At 42.4% G+C, this 26527-nt stretch overlaps 2 protein-coding genes across 3 annotated transcripts; one reads left to right on the top strand and one right to left on the bottom strand.

Moving 5' to 3' along the window:
* Positions 1-2349: 2349 nt before the first annotated feature.
* ascl1a (achaete-scute family bHLH transcription factor 1a) lies at positions 2350-3513 on the bottom strand. The gene is made up of 2 exons (XM_070929243.1): positions 2898-3513; positions 2350-2784 (listed from the first exon to the last, which is right to left on the bottom strand). The coding sequence occupies exon 1, from the start codon at positions 3511-3513 to the stop codon at positions 2911-2913; it is 603 nt and encodes a 200-aa protein (XP_070785344.1). The 3' UTR covers positions 2350-2784; positions 2898-2910.
* A 3920-nt stretch (positions 3514-7433) lies between these two features.
* On the top strand, positions 7434-15809 carry itfg2 (integrin alpha FG-GAP repeat containing 2). 2 transcript variants are annotated; one of them, XM_070929075.1, is made up of 12 exons: positions 7434-7682; positions 8074-8169; positions 8252-8293; positions 8396-8573; positions 8668-8807; positions 9609-9757; positions 9849-9943; positions 10059-10112; positions 10916-11007; positions 11122-11239; positions 12326-12499; positions 15666-15809. In XM_070929075.1, the coding sequence occupies exons 1-12, from the start codon at positions 7587-7589 to the stop codon at positions 15731-15733; spliced, it is 1302 nt and encodes a 433-aa protein (XP_070785176.1). In that variant the 5' UTR covers positions 7434-7586; the 3' UTR covers positions 15734-15809. The 2 variants fall into 2 exon arrangements, with proteins under 2 accessions (XP_070785176.1, XP_070785177.1); XM_070929076.1 differs by lacking the exon at positions 8252-8293.
* Positions 15810-26527: the final 10718 nt, after the last annotated feature.

Here is a 26527-nt window from a genome sequence, read left to right as displayed (position 1 = left end):
GGATATTTTTAGTCAAATACTCACAAGCGTCTACATGTTGAACTGCATCACGTGTGATATGTGTGAGTGGGTGTGTACTTGGTGGAGGTGTGTTGCTTATGTTTCATTATTTATCTGTTTATCCAAAATAAAGTTGAGAATGTGTGAGAAGGAATTCACATTTCTTTGTTTTAGTCAGTTTATCATAATTGAAAATGCTGCGTTTACACGTATTCCTGATGAGTTCCTGGAAGGATAAGATCTAGCTGTTGTCTGCTGTTGAGTTTGTGAATGAAAAGGCCTGTCAGTCAACAGCAGGTTTCAAGCCTGTGTTTGTTTGGAGGCGGGGTCGACCCTTTTGTTGATTTAGATGGCGTGTTGTACCTTTAATAAATGGGTCGACTTTTTTTTAACTTTCACTCCCAAAGACTGAAACAGATTGAACAAAAGCAGACTTTGATTAATAAACCTTTTGGAAACCAGTCATACTAAAAGATAATACACTTCTGTGAACATGTCTCAGACTCAGTAATGATCCTAAACTAGATAGTAAATATTACAAAGTCTTAACCACTTGTTTCCTACGACTGTCTGGTGAGTAACAGTTTGCAGCCGCGTTCATTTTTCAAGGGACCCTCTTCCCCCCTCTCATGGCCCCCTGGTGGCCCATGAACCCTCCTTTGAGAACAACTGGTGTGGCGCACGCGCATCTTGCACAATGACCCTGAACACAGCACGCGCTTCTGCAGTTTGTTTCTCTTTGTGAATGAAATATTTCATTATTTTTCTTAAATGTGAGAATCAGGGTGATTTCTGTGAGGTATTAATTGTAATTGCGTGGAAAAAAAAAACAAGAGCAGCCAAAGTATCTTCACCGCGCACACACACACACACACACACACACAGACACACACACACACACACACACACACACACTGGGCTTTTTTTTTCTTCCTTCCCAGGTGGTGATTGTTGTGTGTTCAGCGGCATGCTGCTGTCAGGAGGCACACGCCTTCAGCCAATTCAGCTCTGTGTCTCCACTCGACCACCCTACAAACCCCATTCACTCATTAAAGCGGACACGCGTCCGGCTGCAGCCTCCGCTCTACCTGTCAAACTTCGTTTCGCAGAAACAGAAGCTCTACCTCAGAATCTACTGGTGGTCGCCCCCACTGACATTATTCCCTCCATCTGCTCATTTAAAAAGACAAACGCTCTCATTGTTAATTTTCCCCAAAGTGTCACTTGATCTGTGAAGTTAGGATGAAAAACACGTCCGTCAGAAAAGCTACAAGTTTCAGCCAGTGTGTGCGTGCAGGAACATTACGGAACATAGTTTGCACTTTTATTTAATGTAAGAAACAGTTAACGCAGCGTTTGAAGCTGCGTCAGTCTCATAATTGCCGTTATAATCGCTGTTGTGTGTTTACTTTAAGATGCTTTTCTTAAGAGAAACAAGCAGCGCTCCACCAGCGCGTGTAGGTTACAGCTGCTGGTTTAGTGTGACATAAGAATTGTTTCACTACGCTTTGAGATGAACAGAGCAGAGTTCAATTTTACGCACCATCTACTGTGTAGATACTGTCCAACATTACAAAAGAGACCGGCCAGAGTTTGTCAATGAGGGCTTGTCTGAGTGATCTGTGACTAAAGGCTTTAATGAGCCACTGTTCTGAATTTCGGAAGACGAGAAAGAAAATATGTCGTGCGTAAAATGTGCGTAAAAGTGGTGTTTCTTCTCCCTTTTTGTCCCTTCAGTGCAGTATGCATCTTATCGCCATCATTCCCTCTGGCTTTCCTCTCCGATTAGTTACTAACCACATGTTGAAAGCTGAAACCCAAAAGTCCCCCCCCCCCCTCCTTCAAACACACCCCAAAGAAAATAAGACATGGAAAATAATTCAGTAGCAAATCATTTTATTATTGGACTAGAGTGTAGAAAATATGGTTATAAGACTTCTTCTTTTTTTCAACATCTGTTTATGTGAAGACAATATAGAGCTGGCAGTGTGGAGAGACAATGCGTGGCCATTGCGCTCTGTTTGGACAATAGCTGCATAAGTTTTGATCATTGTGAACTTCATGACATAATGCAATAACATGGTTTTGCTATTAAATAAGACACATTGGTGCTAGAATAAAACGTCGGAGTGTCAAACTCCTTCTGGAAACCTCGTGAACAGAAGAGCCAGAGAGTAATAGACTACACGTCTACATAGGCAGGAGGTATAGAAGCAACTTCGCAATATATAGACAAAATATATACAAAAGGATGTGTACAAAACATCTATAAATCTCTTACATACAAAAATATCTTAATATATTTCAAAAAGCGTTTCATATAGAATTTCATAGAATAAATCCGCGACTTGGAAGCATTTTCTGAATTAAACCGTCTGAGAGGTTTACCAAAGGGTTGGTGTCTGTGATTGGATTTAGCATAGTTGAAGAGCGACGTATTAAATAATGTTTTAATGTGAAGAGCAGGAATTCACTTTAGGGTTTTTTGTTTGTTTGTTTGTTTATCATGGGCAAATGCACAGAAGCTTGGATTCCCACGCTGTCAGGAGACCCGTCTTCCTTTAATCCTTTGGCGCTGATCTCTGGCCTGATTTTCCCCAAGTTTTTAGGACTTTAAGGCCGTGTCTGTCTGTCTGTCTGTCTGTCTGTCGGTCACGGTTGACCGGGCGTTAAGGACGCAGGACCAAAACGCGTATGCAGTGCGTCTTGTTCTTGAAGACGCCTCAGCCTCCTCCGGGACCATCCCAAGCGCACTGCAACAGTAAATTGAGTGGATCCATATTTCTGTGAAAAGAGGAAGAAAGGTAAGTTTAGGCCACAGTCCAGACTGCTGATCATGAATGTTCATCTATAAAAGTGTCTGCTAATAACTTGGATATCATGAAGTCCATTCTTACCTCATACAGATGCTCAGAACCAGTTGGTGAAGTCTAGCAGTTCCTGCTCTTCTGGACTGAGGGGGTCGTAGGAGCCCTCGTCGGATGAGTAGGAGGACACCGGTGAACCTGCCATTGAGTTCATGTCAGCGGAGTATCCCTGCGACATGGTAGGCGACAGGACGCCGGACTGAAACGCCGCGCTCACCGCGTCGTGTTCGTCCAGCAGCTGCTGCAGGGCGCGGATGTACTCCACGGCTGAGCGCAGCGTCTCCACTTTGCTCATCTTCTTGTTGGCGGCGCCGTTGGGGACGTGCTCCCGCAGAGTGGCGAAGCCGTTGTTGACCAGTTTCACCCGGTTGCGCTCCCTCTCGTTCCTCCGGGCCACTGCGTGCGGCTGCTGCTGCGGAAGACTGTAGCCAAAACCCGCGAAATTCAGCCTCCGCTTGCACCGCAGCAGCTCCGGAGAGGAGGAGCGCTGCCTCTTGGGCTGCTTGGACACCGACTTCCCGCTGCTCTGGCTGCTGCCGCTGGGGCTCAGCTGGATGCTCTGCGCCGCCGCGGCGGAAAAGAAACACGCGGGCGGCATCAGCTGCTGCTGGCAGACGTTTATTTCCATCTTGGCCGTGAGGTCCATTCCCAGTAAGACACACAAACTTAGAAAGAATCACCAAGTCTCGAGGCGGTGCGTCCCGCTCGTGCCGTTCACGTGGTGTGGCCGCTTGACGCGCACTTGTTTCAGTGGGGGCAGTCCGCTGGGCTGCTGCCTCGCGCTCTCCTCAAAGCTGCTCTGAGTCCTCGAGGGAAGACGCCACTGCTTTTCAATACGTTTGGATGGGGGACTGGCCACGCCCTCCGGTCGCGTGGATTCACCTTGAGCTCCTGCCCCTGTGCCGGTGCGTTGCGCGCGCCGGACGCGTGCCACTTGAAGCACTAAACAAACAGTCAGTGGTGAGTTTTTTTTCTTTCTGTCTATCACGGGTGTCAGTTAGGTGAGCGGCGGAGCAGAGAGGACAGTCTCCAACACAGAGGAGTCCCGTTTAGGACAAGATGTCCGCAACAGTCTCACTACGCGCAGGGACACTACAGCTCTGCAGCAAGAACTCTGCATGTGTTCATGTTTGGTGAATAAAATCACATTTTTAGGATATATTTCCTAGTTTTGTCATTATTTTGGAGACCAAATATCAAGAAAAACGCTCACATTTAGGAGCTTAAGGAACTTTCAGCGAATAAATGACAACTTTGAGGAAGTATCAGCCGAATATCATGTGAACTTCTTCTAAAGTTACGATGCGTTTACGGACTTTCCCCTTGTGTTTCACTGAACTGACGCACTTGGACAATTTCATTTCAACAGGTGACACTTAAACAATCACAATAAGGTGTATTTTCAAATCGAGTTATGAAAATGAGAAGAACAGGAAAGTGCTTCAGTTTGTGTTTTGACGATCCTGTTTTGTTTAGTTTAGTTAAAAACCTTCCAGTTAATCCAGCTAACAGGAGAAGAAAAGATTTAGTTGTAGCAGGAACCAAACCGTGGTGCTGAAAGACAGCTCACCTCGCTGCGAACCATCCAGATTTACAACACGCATAACTCCTGGTGCTGGAGCTCCTCTGACAGCTCCGCGTGTAAATCAGCAGCTCGCTGGCGTTTCAACTCAAACACGGTCTACTTTTATTGTTCACATTACAGACGCGCCTGAATGCCGCTCATTTGAGGGACCATTGTGCATCAGAGGCCGAATTTTCCACTTTGATTAGAGCAGATCATCAGCCTCGCACAGGCGGAACGGAGCGGCGCAAATGTGCGGAGGGGCCCTAAGAAGCTGCTGGGAGGGGGCTTTGTGTATGATTTGATACACCCGGTGCGGTTACAGTAGCGTGGACGCGGTGAGTTCTGTCGATTATTGTCGCTTTGAAAAGTGCAGAATAATAAAACACGTCTTTCAACATGGAGCAAAACAAAGACCAAACTGTAACACCCTCTGTGTGTGTGTGTGTGTGTGTGTGTGTGTGTGTGTGTGTGTGTGTGTGTTTGCGCGTGCATGTGCAGTAAAACTCAGAGAAACCAGAATTAGATTTTTTCAGTTTGTGCGTAATTTTCCGGTTTTTATGCACGAAGTTCTTCTCTGTCCGTGTTTGTGTGTCTTTCCATGCGCGCGTACAATTCAATTGTGTGTGTGTGTGCGTGTGTGTGTGTGTGTGTGTGTGTGCCGATAACCTCTGGCCCCCCCACCACTCTGTTTCTTTACTACTGTGCGCGTGAGTGTGTGCATGCGCAGGCTGAAGAGGGAATTGTAATAAATTGTGCAATTTTTCTGCGCTGGCAGTGGCATTCAAACCCCCCCCCCCCCCCCCACCACCACCACCAATACTTTCTTTTCTTTCCCTCCCCCCTTATTCTCTCTCTCTCTCTCCCTTTTTTTAGGCCCAGCAAGAGAGTTTAGAAAAGAAGCGTGGGTTCTATTCAGCCTCCCCCTGCACCCCTTCGCCATCGCCAGGCTTTCTGAAACCTATCCATGGCCTGTCAGTGTGCTTCCAGAGTCCAATTAGCGCTTTGTGAGGACTTTCTCTCTCTCTGCTGCTGCTGGTCTTCCAGAGGCGGGGAGGGCGCTCATTTTTCTTGAGGGGCTTTCCAGTCATAGCTGAGTGTAATAATTAATATGACATCTGGGCGCCCGAGTTCCCCTTTTAACCACTTTCTGTATTTTTCTTTTCTTTATCAGGAGTTCGCTGTGTGGAGACAATAAAACAAAAGCTCATAAGCTCCCATATCATCCATAGCATCTTCGTGTGTGATGTAAGGGATAATCTTATTTGTTTGTCATTAAAAACAGTTTTTCTGGCAACGTTTTGTGCAGGTGCACCAATAGCAGGGGATTTAAGGACTAATGTTAGCCTTCTTTTAAAGCAGTTATTCCTTTATCTAACAAACTAAATATGCATGTAAAAACTCACTTCGTACTGTAGCAAAGGTTAATAGTTGTAAATTTATACTTTTTTTAAATGTATTTTGTATATGAAACATTAGATTTTCTGAGAATGATGCACAAACTTGAGTTCATGGTGTGAGCACGTAGAAATGCATTATAGGTCTACCCTCTATAACCACACAGGGACAAGAGTTCTCCTAAAAGTTTCACTCTGTTCATACAGAAGGGCACAAGCTTACTGTGCGTTTATAGCCTACAACTGGCTAACATTTAAATGCAAGATACGAAGAAATAAAGTGAGAAGAAATAAACGGAGGAGGACAAACGAGGGGAAAAACTACACAAAACATACAACCGTCCACTCTGTTACAATGAGCGCAATGGCATTTTTATAACGGCTATTCCTGTAATGGACTTCTGCCTCCTCTGTGATATTTGTTCAAACACATCTTCCCTATTGTCTGTGTGGTTTTCTGCCTGACGTGAAAAGTTGTAATTGAACAGCGCCATCTAGAGGGCAACAGTGGCACTTAACACTGGGAGTCAAAAAGAACTTTTTACATTTTACCAAACAGTAATATTAGATATATGTTAGGGGTTAACGGGTAAATAAAACATGAAAGAAGAAAACAAAACAAATATATAAAACAAAAATATTAAATTATTATCTTACACAATTTACACATATTAAGTATTTTAAGGCTAAGGTGTCCTTAATGGTTTTAATGTACTGCTGGATTTCCTTTATGAACATTTTACATAAAGGTCCTGTGTTCTAAAAATGTGCTTTTGTGAATGTTAAATTTTCATACGTCATAAAAACCAAACATCCTGCTATAGTGGTTGAAACTGAACAGAAATGTTTTAATGAATATATTTGGCAATGTCTTTTTAAAAAAAAATACATGTATAAGGACAATTTGAAGACAGCTGTTAGGTTGTTTCATCATAATATCTAAAAGAAAGAGCGACTATTGATATCAGAGTCATTTCTTATTTTTTGCAAATATGTTTTGTTTAATAGCATCGAAGAAGAAGTTTGAAACATGTTTAGATATGTTAGTAATCAAGTGTCTTTGAACTTTTTTCCACTGGATATTTGAGACAAGCCTTCCCCTGTAATGTATTACATATAGAATGGTGACAATTTCTGTTATGGTATCATTCAAAAGCAAACAACAAAGAAGAAGAAGTCAAGGAGTAAAAATAAAAGTATTTGTGTGTGTTTTGGTGCACTTACACGCATCCACCGCTAGATATCACTATTTCTCCTATTGAGAGCAAACGACGGCTGACAATCCAACTTTGTTAAAACCAAGTTGTTAAATATACATGTTTAAATACATATGAGCAATACACGTTTATGGAAAAACATGTAATAACACATCTGACGATCAATTACACCAGAAGTACTTCGGTAAGCTTTTCGAAATACGTAGTTTTGACTCTACTGGCTTTCCGTACTTTCTAAGGTCACGTGCTTTTGTTTACAAGGAGGAAGCGCGTGTGTTAACCGAGCTCGCAACTATACCGCTATTTATCCATAATAAATATATAAATATATGCTTTAAAATAATTCAACAAAGAGGCATTTTATAAAACTGTTAGGTTATAAGGACGCGATCCTATATCGCGCTGTATAAGAGAGGCTAACGTTAGCTCCTTAGCTAAGCTAGCTATCGCGAACTGTCTTTGCTCTAACTAATAATAAGAGCAGCTGCCCAAATGTTTAAGGTGACTTAGCGGTTTTAAATTATAGCTAACGGTAGTAGCTATGCGGTCCTTGAACTACGTTCAACGTGTCAGCTTGGATTTTGCAGGAACTCTGTTTCCTCATGCGATCTGTCTGGGGGATGCAGACAACGACTCGGTAATGAAGCTAAGTTCAGTTATTTTTAAATGTAAGGTTAATCTTTTCTCAGCAGAGTATAGACGTGATGATGAAGATGTAAAGTCATAGCTGTAGGCAGTTTGTTACGGGAGGATTAATTCAGTGTGCATGCAGTTTTCTCCTCGATACTGTTTCTGTCTTCTTGCCAACACACCTGATAAACATTCAGATGTGTTGGGATGTGCATGCACTGCTTTGTGGCCTCTCTTCCATAATCCTCCTCGTTTTAGCAACCAGAAGATACATTTGTCCAAAACTGTCATGCAAAAGCTACATATGAGTGCCCAAGCTATGATTGAAATCACTGTAAAAAAGTGGTGGTTGCATATTATAGCAAAATAAAAGTGCTGCCTGTCTCTGTTGACTGTAGCTGAACGAGCTGGTTGTGGGGGACACCGGTGGAAAGCTGCATGTGTACAAGAACGATGACTCCAAACCCTGGATCACAAGAACCTGTGTGGGCATGGTCAGTACAGAAACCAGAAAACGTGATTTCAGAAAGAGTGAATTTGTTTCTCTTGCTCATACAACGTGTCTTGGTTTGCCAGCTGACGTGTGTTGCAGTTGGAGACGTCTGCAACAAAGGAAAGGTACGTCATGAATAGAGAAATGATCTGCAGCAGCTTGTCATGAGTATTTTGGTGGCGATGTTCCCAGCATTGTGTGTTTTTTTTTTTTAATCTGTTTGACAGAACTTTGTGGTAGCCGTTGGTGCAGAGGGCTGGTTCCACCTCTTTGACCTGACAGCTGCCACTGCAAGTAAAGCAGATTCATCCAGTCAGCATGAATTCACGTCCTCTGATGACCAGAAGCCCCTCTTCACCCAACACATTCCTGCCAACACCAAAGTCATCCTCATAAGTGATATCGGTAAGTCAGGCCTTTACTTTCTTACACATTGTACATGCGTCCTGTGTATCGTGCTTTTGGATGGGACTGCAGTGTGTGCATGCCCGCACTGCAGATGGTGATGGCCGCAGTGAGCTGGTGGTGGGCTACACAGACCGAGTGGTGCGAGCTTTCCGCTGGGAGGAGCCGTCTGACAGTTCAGACCTGGGATCCGGACAGCTGGTTCTGCTGAAGAAATGGCTTCTGGAGGGGCAGGTACACGTCACTTCAGCACTCTGATCACAGTATTCAGAAGTAGCTTACATTCATTATTATTTCAACATGTTAACTGAAAACTGTTGAGGTCTTAGAGAGGCTTCACAGGGTTTATTTTTCCATTTTTTAATTTATGTCTAAATGAATGATTCTTAGCAAGCTATATATTCAAAAACATACACTCAGGAAGAGTTTGGTCTCATTTAACACATGAAAGTGGAACACAGTTTGAATTAAAACTGAAACAATTAGTTTGTTAATCAATTAGCCTATCCAAGATTAATTAACAATTTTTGAAAGTCAGTTAATCATCAAAAGTAATTTATCAAGCAATAAAACCAAACGTTTGCTCTTCTTTGACGATTTGACGAGCTGCTGCGTTTCTGAGCTTTATATATGATTGTAAATTCAATATGTTTTGGACTGTTGGTCAGACAAAACAATCAATTTGAAGACCTGGACTTTGTGATCTTGTGATGGGCATTTTTCATAATTATTAATCAGTTAATCTAAAAAACAGTCCACAGATTAACTGATGATGAAATTAAGCATTAGTTGCACCCCTACTTTGAATACCAATGATTATTTTGCCATATCATGATATATATCCATATAGGAAAGTGTTCTGGTTAATCCTGTATAAATGATTTCAGATCTGTTGCTCAGCCCTACTGGATGACAGACGTTAAGTGGGTTTTCATGTGCAACACATGGAATTAAAGGCGTCCTGTCCCCTGAAATGTAAGCTAATTATCTTATTAATTTAAACCCCAATGTTTAATGATGATGCCTGTGGTGCAGGTGGACAGTTTGTCGGTGAACCCGGGTCCAGAGGGTTTACCAGAGCTGATGGTGTCTCAGCCAGGCTGCGGCTACGCTATCCTGCTGTGTTCCTGGACACAACAGGACTCCACCGGCTCTGGAGAAGAGGCCCCTGCCACCCCTGGGAGGTAGATACTGTCACAAACAAAAGTATAGACGTGTAAACATAAGAAACTGTGATTGGTTACATTAAATGTGCTTTGATTTCTTTGCTCACAGCGAGGGACCCTCCAGAGATGTAGTTCTCCATCTGACCACCGGGCGGATACACAATAAGAATGTTTCCACTCATCTTATTGGCAGCATTAGCAAAGGTACCAAACAGAGTAAATCTTGTGCCAGTTACTCATCTGTATTGTTCTTTATTGTACACAGTACTTTGTAAAAGTAACTCCTAAATGTTGATAGAGGATCTCTGTTTTTCAACAGGCTCAAAAGAGGAATCTTCTAAGTGTGGCCTGTTCGCTCTCTGTACTTTAGATGGTGAGTCGTGCATTTTAAGCACATTTTAAAAAAACATTTGGCAAGAAGATTATTTTGTTAAGGGTGCTTTCACACCAAATCTGTTTGGTTCAAATTAACTGCATTTGCCCGTGTAGTTTGGGTCATTTGGGCTGATATGAAAGCTGTTAATTGAACTCTGATACAGACTATAAACAACCGGGCAGAGACTATCTGAAAAGGAGGTTTCTCGTTCTGCCTCCAGGCGAACTCTGACGCTGTTTGTTAGAGGTGTGAAACCAAAACTGATGGCATTTTTGCATGAGTTCAAAACTGAAGAACTATTAAATTCATCTAAAAAAAGGCCCATATGTCCTGTGATGCACTTGTTGTATTTGTAGTAGTAGTAATACCATAAGGACCAGAGGTGGAGTGGAAAACCCTTCGGCATACGTCGGTGGCTGTTAGCCAATGTAGAGGATCCTCCTGGCAGCAGCAGATACCTGGCAAGCAGCTCTCAGAGCAGCTGGAGAGTCCATCAATATTTAAAGAAGAGAGGATCCAGCGGGATTATCATCACTGAAGGCTTCCGGCTGCCAACATTTTACACTCGCAAACAATCTCCCTCTTGTAGAGACAAGAAATGACACCAGAGGTGGACACAAAAATAGTGCCAAAGGAGTCATTAAAAGCAAACTTCATCGTTCATTCATACAGAAGTGTTTGCCAGAAAGTACTTTTTAGTACTTCTTGTGATTTAATGATGTATTCTTTATTTCTAATAGCAGTAGCATATAAAAATACATTCTTTAATAGTATACTTACATCTGTTTTACATGTTACAGGCACCCTGAAGCTGATGGACAGCTCAGAGCAGCTGTTGTGGTCCGTCCAGGTGGATCATCAGCTCTTTGCGCTGCAGAAGCTCGACGTCACCGTGAGTTTGTCTTTATGTCAGGCTACATTAATGATTATTTGTTAATATTTCACGCAAAGTGGAGAGGTTCTCTTTGTTTTGAGAATCATGGCGAGGATGTGTGTTTGTTTCCAGGGAGACGGCAGAGAGGAGGTGGTAGCGTGCGCCTGGGATGGTCAAACCTACATCATTGACCACAATCGGACAGTCGTGCGGTTCCAGTTCGATGAGAACGTCAACGCCTTCTGTGCGGGTGAGGGACCTCATACTCGACTCTAAATGATCTCATATACCCTGTCAGATTTTCCCCTGTATGCTTGCTTGTACTGTGGAGCAAGGTTCCAACCGTATTTCTATTGACAGCGACTACATGTTCACTGAGTGTGGGCTTAAAGCAGCTATAATCTATATTTTTAGAATAACAATGTGTATTTATGAGTTTTAGCTCATTGTTTAACTGTCAACAACTGTTTTGGTTCACTCTCACCGCTCTCATAGTGTCGTTTTCGGCCGCAGCATGTAGCTGTTTCCAACTTGTTTCTGCTGCCTCCGAGTGGCCAAAAACATTAGTTATTACAGGTTTGACGCTGGACATTTCTTGTCCACTGATTTAATTTAATTTAACTTAATTTGATTTCATTGAAAATGTATATATTGTGGTTAACTGTGCCAGGTTCAAGGGGATTACTGCATAAAATAGCCTCATAGCCTTTATCATGTCATTATTATTATATTGTTTCATCGTGGCTCTGCTTTGGATGGTGCGAGTAAATACTAGAATTTCAAGCATCTCATGACACCAGTAGGTGGCAACGTTCAGCTTTGGGTTCACACAGTCTTTGCTCTTCCTCCTCCTTCCTCCGTCTGTCCTTTTCAAATCTTTCTGCAGTGTTTGAACAAGCCGCAGTTTATTTGAGGGAGCTAATATGACATGTACAGTAGTAAGTGGATTATAGAAAGAGACAAGAGACTTTGTTTGATCTGCCTGATTCCATTGGGGTTTGTTGTGTGTGTGTGTGTGTGTGTGTGTGTGTGTGTGTGTGTGTGTGTGTGTGTGTGTGTGTGTGTGTGTGTGTGTGTGAAGACAGCCCCTCCCATCCACTCTACTCTCTGGCTGCTCTGTGTGATCATTAAGGCCGATTAGATTGGTTTCTCTGTTTGTGTGGACGCTGGCTCGGCTACAAAGTCACATATTAGTAGCCAGGTAGCGGAGGATTGCTGATATGTTCATTGGGATTCACATAACACACTATGTCACAGCCCTGCCCCCCATATATCGAGTGAAACCTGCCTGTAGTATATGTATGTTGAGTGTTATTTATGTTTTGTGCGGTTGCAGGTCAGTATACATGTAAGGAGGGTAAGAACAGCCCCTGTCTCGTTTATGTGAGCTTCAGTCACAAAATCTACGTCTACTGGAAGGTGGAGCTGGAGCGCATGGAGTCCACTAACATGTTACGGATCCTGGAGGAGAAACCAGAGTTTAAGAGCCGCCTGAAGGTGCTGGGAGTCGGTAAGTACACCAACAACTCTGAGACAGTAATTAGGAAGCTGATTCAATTCCGATTAGAGCATCCTCTATCAAAATCAACCCGACAGCTCGACTGTTTGTTGTTGTAATTCGACAAGAAACCAACTGTGACGCTTTGTAGTCAACTTGTTTGTCATCCAGTCGTGACACTCGGACTCTGACCTGAATACTAATGAGGAGGAAGGAGTAAAATGATCCCCACGAGACAAAATACTGCTGGCAAGTCTAATGGGCCTCCTGCCAGAACAACTTGTACAAACAGACTGAACTTTTTACATTCACCAGGCTACTCGTACTTTACTCAAACTCTTTCTCAGGCATGAACATAATTCCAGACTTGTCGTATGAGTCATGTACAGATAGTCTGCCTTTCTAACTTTGAAGACCCCCTGACTTTTCCTGTGGCGCCGTCATAATGTCAGTTTGTCCACTATTCTGCTTTATGACCCAATACCTGGAAAAACTAGCCTAATTAACAAACGTTAGCGTGCTAACACGCTGAATTAAGATGGTGAACATGTCATTGTGAGTATGTTAGCATGCTGATGTTAGCATTTAGCTCAACGCTAGCATCGCTGTCCCCATAAGTACAGCCTCACAGAGCGGCTAACAGGGCTGTAGACTCTCTTGTCTTAGCATCTAACCTTACGTCAAACCATTCCTTCTTTATTTCTGTCACAGCGCTGCTCTGTTGACACGTCATTAGCAGCTGTGTTCATAGTTGTTGCAGGCTCATAGAATAAAATAAGAGAAGTTTCTTATAAAAAAAATAAAAAAAAACCTTTTCTGGCTTCAGCTTAACAAATGAGCTACGAACACACACGTACAAGAAGAGGTCAGGGAGGAAATTCTTCCAGGGAGCCTCAAATCCAGTGTTTTATTTCTAAATCCAAATGTATATAAATCCACAGTCTGTCTGTCAACTGGGCTGAAAAGAGTGGAGTATTTTTAGAGAGGCTGTAATCCACAAGCACACAGACCACAGAAGCCGGGGATACTGCTGTCTGACTCTTTTCTTTCTCTTTATCTTTTTACCCTCGTCTCTCTGGAAAATTGGGTCTCTGCTCTGCAGGGTCTTTCCAAAACACAATCCTCCTGACAAACACTGTTTAACTGAGTCAATAACTTGGTAAATCATTGTGAATGTGCACAGTGGTTATTTATTTCCTGTTAATTTCCTTTTGTTAGAACATTAATCTCGCCTCTGTCCTTGTGCGTTCTCAACCTCGGTGCATGTCGCATACAAAATGTTTTTACAGGAGAGGAAAAATATGATTAAATTACACATTAGTCCGTGCTTTGTGGTCTGCTTGGATGAGCTAGTCACTCGCTTCATGTCAGAAAAGCACAGTGAAATGAGCCTATTTAGTGAGAAGAAATTGTGATGACACTTAAACACATGATTAGCAGCACTTGCTGAAGCGTTACGATTGCAGATGAAAATGCAGCCGTTCTTTCTGAAGCCTGCTGGTGGTGTTAGCATAGCTTCCTGCTGCCTGTGTTAATAATTCAACCTCTGGGCCTGTTGTGTTTCTTTTGACTGCGATTTCACAGCCTTGTTACCTAACCCAGTGTGGAAAATATCTGATGTAGCAGCCTGGGGACAAGGAAGAGGAGGAGAGAGGGATTTCTGTAGAAAGAAAGAAATAAAAGTGTGTAAATGTGTTTGATATGTGGAGTGTGGAGGAGGGGATGTTTGGCTTTGTATGTTCACTGTTCATGTCCACATGAGAACGTACATTTCAAATATCTGTCTCAAAAATAGCTTGAAGTGAACTTGATTTAAAATGCAGTTTTACCAAAACATATAGCCATTAAATACACACAACGGCAAACACTGAAAGTCAAGTGAAAGCTGTGTTGGCTGCCTCGCCCCGACCTCCTACAAATGTCAGCAGCGGGTCTCAGGCTCTTCCCTGCTGTTCATTCACTTTAATAACCGCCCTTTAGCTAAAGGGTGATCATGAAGAGTCTGTCAGTTCTCCATCACAACGTGGGAAGCTTTCTAAATATAGACGGTTGTTCCTACATGGCCGGTGGTTTTAATTTGTGATTGAGGAGTTCATTCATCACCTAGTTTGGACTTGAGAGAATAACGTGTGGCAGGAGAAGGTGAAGCATTGTGCAGTGCAAGGTAAGGACTACTTCGTTACACCAGATGTCAAAAGAGAAGCAGGTAGAAATTAGCATTGGTGACAGAAGTAAAAGAAGTAATACCACAATGTAAGAATACTACATTAAAAAGAACAGGAATGTAGGACAAATGAATCCGGTCACTTCTGGGTTCTGCAGCAGCTTTAAAACTGCTGAATGATGAAAGTAGCATCTTCTGCCTTCCTGTGGCCTCCATGTTAACAACATATATTTGGGTGAGTCAGTTGAACCTGACAAACAAAAGAAGGTTGGCACAGCTAAACATTTTCTATGGCTGCAAATAAGTATTGTTCCAAAATCAGCGTGATACAGTGCAGCAATGGAGCTGTACTGTTGTCTGTGGAGGGGGGGGGGGGGGGGGGGGGGGTTAGTTGGACATTAGCAAAACAAAGAAAGGAACCACTTGGCTTTATATATTTATATCTTTAAGCCTCTGAAATTCTGAAAATACAAGTATAGGGAGAGCACTTGCGAATCTTGTGGGCACAAAGTGGGTGTGTGTTTGAGACTGCTGGCAGCTGTTGCAGCACTTAGGCACTCTGAGCTAAATGCTAACATGCCGATGCTAAGCAGGCATTATGTCCACCATCTTCGTTTAGCCTGTGAGCATGCTAACGTTAGCATTAAACACAAAGTAAAGCTGAGACTGAACTCAATCTTAATCTGTAAATTAGACCTGAATTTACCACCAAAGTTATCAGAATTTATCTTGAGGGAGACATGAATGTCTGTACTAAATTTCCTGCCAATCCATCCAACAGTTCTTGAGATATTCTAGTCTGGACTGACATGTTAGACAGAACAACATTTCCATCCCGCGAGCCGCCAGCGTGGCTGAAATGAAAACTGTAAGGAGAAAATGTCTGAGTGCTCACTCTATACTTATATAATTGGATATAGCTTGACTTCCTACCAAAGAAGAAGAAGTTTTAACTGCTAAGACAGAGTGTCCCATGTCAATGGTCATTGCCACATTTGTGTTTCCCCTCCACAGACACTGAGGACCCGGCAGCAGTGAGAGCAGTGGTGGCAGATGTTCTCTACAAGGACTCACAGACGTAGACATCAACACACTGCTGTCTGTGTTTTTCCCCCCTGACTGTAAATACTCTGTTAATAAACACTGAATGTCTGTCTCCCGTGCTGCTTGTTGTTTGTGTTCCCAGCAGATTGACGTGTCAGGTTCAGGTTTCTGATCTGTTCGCCTAGCTGGCTGTAATCTCAGATGTACACGCTGCCTCTGTCATTGGTATTCTGTCCGCCCAGGTAGCTTTTCACAAAGCTGAGAGAGGATGAAAGCACGAGGCACAATGCAGGGGGAAACGCTATACTGTTTAGCCTGCTGTTGTCACCGGTGAGTGTGTGAATTCGTGAGTGAGGAGGATCAGTAGAAGCATTATGTCGCTGTCAGTCATCGCTGACAGGCTGATGAAAAAAGGGCATCGTTGTGACCTTTTTTCTTTTTCATGCTGTGTCTTTGAATTTGTATCTAGTGCATCAACTCAAAAGACATACAGCGCTATAGATATTACATAATACAACTCTTGTGACGAGATTAACATTGCAGCAAGACAGTGGTGTTGTTTGTCAGCCGAGCAGCGAAGTGACTGCGGGGCGTGATGATTGGCAGTATTGGGGGAATCACCCACTGTTCCCAATGGGAGGATCCTATAACCACCTATGTACACCGCCTCTCGTTTTCTCGTGCAATATAGATGAGTTGTGTGTGCGTGTTGGTGTGCCCGAGGGTAAACGCAGGCTCAGGTGTCCTGGTAGGCCACAGCCTCTCATCTCTCCTGTGTTTCTGCCCTTTAGAGACGAGCCTGGGGAAGGCTTCGCCTGTAGGGCCGTGTCCCCGCTCGCTGATCGAGTTGTTTGCTCGTGTTTTTTGTTTGCCTTCGCTTGTTTTTGTCAGACTTAAAAGGGAAATCTAACCTAATCACGAGCAAGTTTGTTTGTTACAGGTAACTGGGCAAACGTAGCTACAACACATGGCCAAAAGTACCGTTTATGGACATTACACCCATCTATGATTGTTGAGCATGTTGTTCCAAAACCATGGGCTCTAATCTGCTGCTGCAACGTCTTCTGGTTTCAGCCCTTTGGAGACTGCCTGCAGGGATTTGCTCCCATTGTTCCTACAAGGGCATTAGCTACAATAAGACAAATAAACCAACCTGAGTCTGTTGCAGTGATTTGCTTGACAGACATAATAATAATAATTAAGTAACTATTTTGATCATTGATATTTGAAGAAATTCTCTAGTTGCAGCGTCTCAAATGCGAGTATCTGCTGCTTTTCTCCCTTTTTATCATTGTAAACTGAATATTTTTGCATTTTGGACTGTTGGTCGGATAAAACAAGACACTTGAAGACGTCAGCTTGAGATTTAGGAAAATATGATGATTTTTCAGCATTGTCGGGCATTTTATAGACAAAGCAATGAATTGATTAATGGAGAAAATAATCAGCTTAATCGATGATGTAAATAAATAAAGTGATGGTTGGTGTTGATGATGAAGGGGTAAGGTTAGGAAGCACTGGTCTGAAATATAACTGCATAATGTATTATTAAGATTTAATCAATTAATTAGAACCAAGAGGACCAGCACAAACCATGAAACAAAAGTGGTGCAGTGTCCACATACTTTTGGCCATAGGTTATATTATGATTTATTATGATAATGACATGTCTGAGTGTGTTTATGTCAAGTAGTTATTTACATTGCTCATGATAAGTTAGCCCTGTTACTTACTGTTACATCACAAAATCCACACATCCACTGTTCAGCTGCAGTTTGTCCTTATAAGTGGGGAACATTCCTGCGCAATAAGCTCACACTGATTTGTGTTTATGACCATTAATGGTCAAGCAGGACCGGGCCGATGGATCCTATCTGTTATATGTGGATTTAGGGTCCGTTAGTTTGGACGCGGTTGTGTTTCAGTCACCCGTCTGATTTCCCAGAGAAAAGGTCAGCATGTTTAGTATGCAGAGTCCTCCCTGGGCTCCTGATGAAGCCTGTGTGACTGTGACTTTTGCTCAGATATTTTCCCAAAGCAGGCAGGCTGGACATAAAACATGTCTCAGACATCTGACCCTGGGACATGACCACACAGGGGGTAAAGGACTTGTTGTGATCTAACTAACCTTGTGTGTATTTGTGTGTGTGTGTGTGTGTGTGTGTGTGTGGATCTGGAAGTTGGTCCCTGTGGGATATTTCCTCTAGAGAGTTTGTTGTTACACAGTGTGGATTCATGTATTCACTTCTCTGAGCAGTTAGAAGGTTATCATGGTGCCAGAGCATCTTTTAAGTAGAAAAAAGGTACACAGCCTCAGTGTCTTTGGTTTCTATCTTTGGCTCATTTCGATGACATATGGAGTAAATGTTTTAATAAAAAAGTAAAGGTCTTAATTTCCAAAACAACTGTATTATTGCTTTTTGAACTACACATGGGAGGTAACTTCAAGAGGCTAGATTAAGAGGTCAAATAATCCTTTTTTGATATGATTCTTCATTAGATTATTTTATGTAGATTATTTCATCTCGGCTTTATCCAGTAAAAGTCATATAAATAAGAGAAAATAATAATTCAAGAGTCTACAGCCATGCTAGCGGTAGTGAGACTGTGTTCACCATTTTCATTTAGCGTATTAGCATGCTAACATTTGCTAATTAGCACTAAACACAAAGAACAGGTTTTTCAGGTATTGGACGAATAACAATGTTGAACTGGTGCTACATGAAAAGTTAAGAGATCACCGAAGTTATTACAGTTGATCTTGAGGGGGGCATGAATGACTTTACACATTTTCATGGCAACCCATCCAACAGTTGTTGAGATATTTGTCTGTTTCAGTCTGAATCAAAGTGGTGGACCAACCAGCCGACTGACATTATCATCCCTAGAGCCTGTCGCTAGCATGACTGTAAGTTCAAAGACCAATGTCTAACATTAACTTTGCTCATGGAAGCCACCCGCCAAAAAGGTTGACGTCAACATATACCATGGCTTTAATGTCTATAAAAGACCACTGCCATGAGACATTTTACTGAGTAATCAACCCATCATGAGGACCCGGTCTATAGAACCTGACAGCGTGCAACCACGCTCCCTTGAGGCTGCTCTCTACATGCTCCACTTTGAGTGGATGCAGCAGCTCTTCTTGGTATCAGACACATATTATATAAACATGTTGCATTATTTAAAATACAATATTAAGGCAGCCTAGCTGGGCCTCATCTGACAGACACATCACCGACTGTGGCAAAATTGCATAAGGACTAATGTGATTTCTGTATGAATAAAACATAAATTCAAGACATTAAGTTTGATCGTGATGAAAAACCTTTAATGAAGTGAATAGAAGGATTGTAGGAATTATAATGACTTTAAAGCAGCTTTGTAAACTTCTTTTCCAAAGTCTTGAAAGCTTAATCTGCTAAAAGAAATGCCTCAAATGAAGAGAAATCTCCTCTGTGAACTGAACATAAACTGACAGCCCACCCCTCCTTCCTAAAGCACACATTGCATCCTCCCACCCTCCACAACCCCCAGTGTCAGGTCACCGGGTAGCCAGGCAGTCGCTGTCAGTTCTGTAAATATATACGACTGTTGGCGTTCAAACAATCTGTTGTCATGGTGCCCGTGTGAGGAAGTAAGAACAACCACAGATCAGTGGAGAGGAGATCCGGCTTCGCTGTCACTGTTCCCACAAGCTGCTGCGTCCTCCATCCTGTTGTTGGTTGGTGTCACACCAGGTCGTTTCCATAAATTTATGATTTTTTTATCTTGAGTTTTGATCCTTTATGTTTCCTTTTTCTAATCCCTGCACGCCACATTGCGTTTCACTACACATATTACTTGTGTATGTGAATTCTTTGGTCCTGTGTGTGTAAACGAGAGGAAAAGCAGCTCTGAAGTTTCCTCCCTCAGCATTTCAAAACGTTCTCGTCATCGCCCGCCACTTATACCACAACTCAGTTATGATCCACGTCAATCAAAAGGCTTTCTGATCCATTGTCTCGTCCTCATACCTGAGAATACTGAATGTGATTTCAGACAAATACGTGTATATGCAGCCATTATGTTTGATTGCAACCAGATTACGACGGCTAGTGAGTCACTCACAGAGACGCTATCCATTTACACGATTCGTACACCTTGAATACAATGCTGATGAATCACAAATGGCAGGGACGGCTGTGTTTGCTTGAATGAGGGTAATTATGCTCAGAGTTTTTAAGCTATGGCTCATCTTCAGACTTTAAAACGCTGCAGGAGGAGAGATGACAAGAACACCTGAGAGTCTAATGCAGTTCAATGCATCAAATCCAGCTGTAGCTTGTTAAAGCTCATAATGTTCAGCTTGTGTTGAGGAGAGGAGTTCTACTTCACTTCATTTCAGAGGGAAATATTGAACTTTTTACTCGACTACATTAGTCTGACGGCTGTAGTTACTTGTTACGTAAGATTTTACATAAAAAACACGATTCGCTTATAGAATACAATGCTTTGTTTAAGGTTAAAGCAGTTGTTACCAACCTTTTTGACCCAGATTTCCCCACTTGACTTCGGTTGCTTTTCAACAATTACTCCAAATGAAACGGTAAAATACGTCGTTGGTCCATGCCCTCCAGAACGCCGTGGTTTGGTTAGGTTTAGGCACAGAAACACCTTGGTTAGGTTTAGGGAAAGGTTCGGTTAGAAAAACATCTTGGTTTGGGTTTACAATTACTACTTTGTAAAGATTAGGGGACCGTCGTCGCCGTGGTTACAGTATAAAACACGTGATGTAGGTAGGGGAATGATGGTGGTCATGCCTCCCATGTTAAAATCTATTACTTTCTTGACTTGTCCTTCTGCCCCGACCTCCTCCCTACGCAGACTTAGTCATTTTTGGGGCATTTGCTGATATGACTGATGCTGTCGTTTTTCTTGGAAAGAACTGTCTCTTTCATTTGAATTGAGGCCCAAAGAGGTAAAACTATCCAATATTTTACAAAAAGAGACAGAAAATGACTACAAATTTGTGTAGCAGGACTTTTATTGCTGCTGTACTTTTACTGACGTATGAACGCACTTTCTCTTAATGTAGTGTTTTTACATTGTTGTATTGGTACTTTTACTACTATGAGTACTTCTTCCACCGCAGATCTTGAGACAGATTCATTACAGTCATATTTTAAGCCATATTTTGCAATGTTTCTGCATTGCGTTTCATTATAATTCATAATTTCTCTGGACCCTTCCTGCCAGTTTACATAAGCATCACCCTCTTCAGCTTTTGCCCAGTACCCATGCTCAGTGGCACAGTGGGAGGTGGGTGTGGTAATATGGATCTGATCCTGACTGACAGACAGCTGGACCCCCAGCCTCCAAAGGGGGGGAGGGCTCTTGACAGGAGCTCCATCACGTTCCAACAACAGCTCTAAGCCACTGTGGGAACTGACACCACTGATTAACGGCACCCAATTTCATCTGCGTCGGGCTAATTCTGCTGTGTTTTATCATCTCCTCGTGCTCGATGGGGGATAGCTGCAGGATGGACAGCAGTTTTAATAGCCAGTTGTTTTATCTCAGCAGATGCAGAGAGGATTTCAATGATTGACTGCTTTATTATATAGAGTAGTGTGCTGGTTTTTATATAATACATTTTATGGATGCAGTTAAAAATCCTAACCAGTGTTTTGAGAAGTGGAGCACTACGCCTCAGATGTGACTGGGTAATGCTTCTTTTTAACTGTGTCACTTTGAGATTTAGTATGAAATGCTGCCCATGCAAAGCTGAATGGAGAAATAATGTTCATTTTTCTGCATGTGGGACTTATTTTGGAGTCTCTTTTTCAAGATGCAGTACAGAATCAATTATGACATAGGAAGGGAAAGAAAAGGATATTTCTCCCATAGACAGGAGGTGTGTAGCGTTGTTGCTGAGTTGGTTGCCGTCGTGTCTTCTGGGTTTTTGCGGAGGTTCCTGCCATCTACTGTCTCCCTGTAAACATGTATTTACTTTGTACCATAGTGGCCTCCAACAGTTCACAAGCGTTACCTGTCCAACACTTCAGGATGTGACCGAATATACCTCAAAAACTAATGCTAATGTTTGTTAAGCATTTAGCAGCGTAACATGCTAGCACGATGGCATGCTAAACAATTTGCATGTTAAAAATGTTTACATGCTTGCTAATGTTGAAATAGGAACATCCTAAAATGCTAATTTTTTTACGCCACTTGTCCACATCTCCATTACTTGTTAACAAGCTAACTGTGTGCATGTTAACATATTATGTTCTTAAGGATCTACGAATCAAACACCGTTGGGGGGTTGTAATGATGGTTACAGTCTAAACGAGACGCTAGAACAGGTGGTGGTCTTTGAGGCAAATTTGTGATTTGTAATTTTTGACGAGATGAATAAAATTGATTTGACTGACTTGTGGGCTAGTTGGCAACATGCTAGCATTAGCCTGCCAAGCTAAGTGGCCACATTCTGTGTATTTCTGACATGGCATCTTGCCTATTTTGGGGGCAGTTTATAAAATTTGAAAAAATGACACAGCTTATATGATAGCTTTTTGTATTTGGATCTCTCCATTCCCTCAAAATTGAGCACTCTCAAGACTGTTTCAGTTGGTCAATAGGTGTGGATTTGTCCATCAAACTTCAAGTTAAAGTCCATGCAAAAGATTTGTGCAGGTTTTCTTTGTTCCCACAAGTGAGTTCACTAATCTCTGTGGTTACATGCTTTGCTTTTTCAGGCACTTCCATATTATTTTGTGCCAAGGCGCATACATCACAGCTTTCAGGAAAATGTTCGCAATCATAATTACAACTTGAATGCTGATGTGAATGTTATTTACAGATTACAGAACCACAAAATTGTACAGTAATTACAGTACCTCCGACATGACATGAACGTGGAATTTGTCTTTTTCTGCCCTTTTTACAGCCTAAAATTATAAACGTTTCTCTATTTTAATGTTAATAATTGTGATTCTTTCCAGACAAGAGCTTAAATGTTTTCATTGTCTTGTTTCAAACCCTCTCTGGAGGATCTCCCACTCACTGGCACTGCGTTACATAACAGCTGCCTCACCATAGAGGACCTGGTCTGATCAATATTCCCCTCACAATATCCCTATCTCACTCTCTGGGGTTAAGGCTTGTGGGTTATTCCCACTGAGTTAATCGAGCCTGCAGGGCTGCACTGTGTGTGTGCAAGCCTTTCACCAGATGGAGGGAGTGATGCAAAGAGGGAGGAAATGCTTTTGATAGAGATGAAGGACAAAAAGAGAGAGAAAGCTATTCTGGATGATAGGCAAAGTAAACAAACAGGCTGTGATGATGGTCTGGATGGAGGAGTGGGCTAAGCTTATATCAAAGGTCTGTGACAAAGGCAAAGTCCTTCTGCCCACACAAGCCTTCCACAGCCTCTAATCATGAAGTAGAGCAGAAATCCAAAAAGTGCACTGCAAATTAGAGTTTCATGTATGCAGTTTTAAAATCTCATGTTTAGCCATGCTAGCAGCGTAGCTCTAGAGATCAATGTTGGTTGGTCAATCGGTCCACAGAAGATCTTAACAAATATTGGATTGATTTATTACACACAGTCATGCCCCCCCCCCCCCCTCAGGATGAATTGTAATCACTTTGCTGACTTTTCATCTAGCGCCCGCATCAGGTCAAAATGTTGTCATTTTTTTCCATTACCATGAACATGGCCTATGTGGTTTATTATGCATAAATCCCACATACAGTGTCCAGCTGATTTAGGAAATTACTGAGCTTTTAAAGAAAATGGAACAATATATTTGTGAGCAGTTTTTAAAGATGTACGTCTTCAATAGGAACCATTTTGTTTGGGGCTGAGTGCCACAGACAGGACAGGGAATTCATGAAATATTGAGAGACGGACTTATACACAACCTTGAATGGATAGCTGAAGATGACACTTGAGTGCATTATTCTGTTTAATCGTCACTCTGCAATTACTGTTGGAAGCAGATTACAATAACTATAACTCATACAGATGTTTTATTGTGAGGACATTTCCACGTTCTACTCCTACACCTGACCTTGCCCACTAATAATTATCCGTAAATACAATTGCATGGGTGGTTAAGCACACAGTGTATAAGCCTGCCTGTGTAACCTCAGGGAATTCATTCCTCATGGGTACTGAAAGCCCGAGGAGATCACCGTGTTACTGTGTGTGCTTTTAGTTTTCTGGGTGGAGATTTATGTTAGTCATTCCCTTCTGCAGTGTCAGTGTGCCCCCTCTACTGCAATCTCCTGTCAAGATCTGCCCTCTAAATGAGAATCGCCTCTTCATGCATACTGCATGGGAGGATGAGACACGTTGCTTTATGCAACACCACCACTGCACTGACTCTAGCATCTAGCATTGACTGAAAGCTCAACTTCAAGAACAAAAAGTCAACACATACCCTTCTCATGACCTCATGTCTCAAGTGATCAGTCTGTGATTTTGAGATAAAGCATCTTGCTATGCATTTGTTTAATGAGACCAGTACAAGGAGGAACAGTATGACCACGGTGTGTTTTCTGTGAATACTTGAGTAATGGTACTTTCCTAGCAGAGGTGTTACCTGCTGCAGTGTTAACAGGATGTGGTGTGCAAAGTGACTCAAAACAAGGGAGGGGGCGTATTGAGGGGGATCTTCTCTAACAAGGTTTGTTGTAATTTCGTGTTCCTGTAATGTTCTTTCCCCGTGCTCCCTGGCTCACTGGTGCAGGGAGCTGTCACACGGAGCGCAACAGAAAATAGCATCACCTGACAGCTCTGACAGGATGAATGTAGTTTGCTATTTTGTGAGGAAACAGCTGTGTCAAAACAGAAATGAAGTACCAATCTAATGCAGATGTGTCCCTGAACAAAAGAACAATGGCAGTGGAGGATATTTCTTTAGATGTACACCTCTGGATATACCATCTGGTCTCATTAGTTTTAATTAACTGTGTTTTTTGTATACTTAAGTGTCACAGTGGCGTCTGAAATGTAACATACAGCACAGGTATCCCTGACTATGTCACAAAAATGAGGACAGGGACTTGACTGAGACTTGACTTCCAAAAGACTTGAGTCGAGTCTCACATTTGGACCTGGTAAATTCCCAGAACAAAGAATAAATAAATAAGACAGCAACAGGCAGACCTTGCATTGCCAAAAAAGCATGAGTTAGCGCTGCAACAAACATTTTTTTATTATCAGTTAATCTGCTGATTTTTCTTTATATTGCCTGATTGGTCATTAATATCTTTAAAATGTCAGAAAAAATGGAAAATGCCTATTAGAATATCCCACAGCCTGAAGTCTTCAAATTGCTTGTTTTAACAGTAACAGTAAAAAAAAAAAAACCAAAAACGTTCAATTTAAAATGATCTAAAATGGAGAAAAACAGGCATTTTTAATCAATTATTAGAATAGTCGAAGATTAATTTTCTGTTGATTGATTAATTGTCCAATCAGTTTAGCAACAGCTTGAATATTCAATTACTATGCATGGAAAGCACCATCAACACATCTAAAAGTAAAATGTTCAAATGCCTCATCATTTTGGTCCCCATTCAGAGACATTAAAGACCTGCTGAGACTTGACTTGGACTCGACCTACAGGACTACCAGACTTGACTTGAGACTTGCTCTGACAGACTTGACTTGGACCGTCTTCTATCTGTGTCAAGGAAGAAGGGCAGACAGAAAGATGGGAGCCTTCAATGGTCAGAGGGGTCAACTGTCGAGGCCCCCTGGTGCTGTGGGAACATCTGCTTTCTCTGTTCTGACATGACGAGGTTCTTTATATAGCCACATGTACCAGTGAAGGGCACATATAGGGGTGTTTGGCAAGTACAGACCATGGGAATCAGTGTGAGGTCCAATAAAACTAGGAAGCGGCTGCTCTGGCTGTCTTCTTGTGGAGCCCTCCTACAACCAGTCTGGTGATTCACATTTTTCTGACAAACGGAGATTAGAGATTTGAAACGGCTGCCCTTCCTCATAATGTTGCTCTGCGTTTTCCAAATAGGCCCATCACTCCTCCGTGCTGTGTCATTTCATATTAAAATTACGAATACAAACGGAGCTAGCCAGAATACATATTTTATTAGGCAGAGAAAATACTGTTCAGAAGAAGAGAAACACCAAAAATAAATTTCTGTCATACATCAATTCCTCTCACACGGCGTAGGAAGGTCACCAGTACATCAAAGAGAAACAAACATTGCTAATCCTCCGCGAAGAGGTTAGATGGATACTGTAGCACAGTCAAAAGCACGGCACGGCTCAGGTGTTATTAAAGCAGAGCATGAGCTGAGGCAGTTCTTCATTCTCCACACCATGAAAACACTGAGAGACGAGAGAGGCAGGTGGCACTGTAGTGGGGAGCTCTTTTCTTTCTCTTGCGACAGGCAAATCAGCGTCAAAGTGAGTAACATTAGCCAAAAAAATGTGGTAAATACACAAAGAAGACCGGCCCTCTGAATAGAGAGGAAGATGAGCTTGAAGAGGGGCCTTGGCACGGAGCGCAGCCTCAGGCGAGTGATGAGAATCTCCTGAAAGAGGCAGAGAGGGAAGGCAGCTGGGGTCGGCGTTTGGCAGCTTGTTGTGACCGGAGCTCGGTGGACCGGTTTGGGGAAGATAGGACCTATTCCACTTTTTTCCCATGTGAAACACACAAGCCAGAACAAGGCAAGAAAAACCCTGCTTGGACTCCTAACACACACACATGCACACATAAACACACACACACACACACACACACACACACAGCCCCGTCAACGTGACACAATCAGACTAGTACACAAACATGCACACTTATACAAAGGCAGAA

Source organism: Enoplosus armatus, chromosome 22 (assembly GCF_043641665.1).
Source record: "Enoplosus armatus isolate fEnoArm2 chromosome 22, fEnoArm2.hap1, whole genome shotgun sequence".
Classification (NCBI taxonomy): Eukaryota; Metazoa; Chordata; class Actinopteri; order Centrarchiformes; family Enoplosidae; genus Enoplosus; species Enoplosus armatus.
This window is presented reverse-complemented; position numbering and strand designations above follow the sequence as displayed.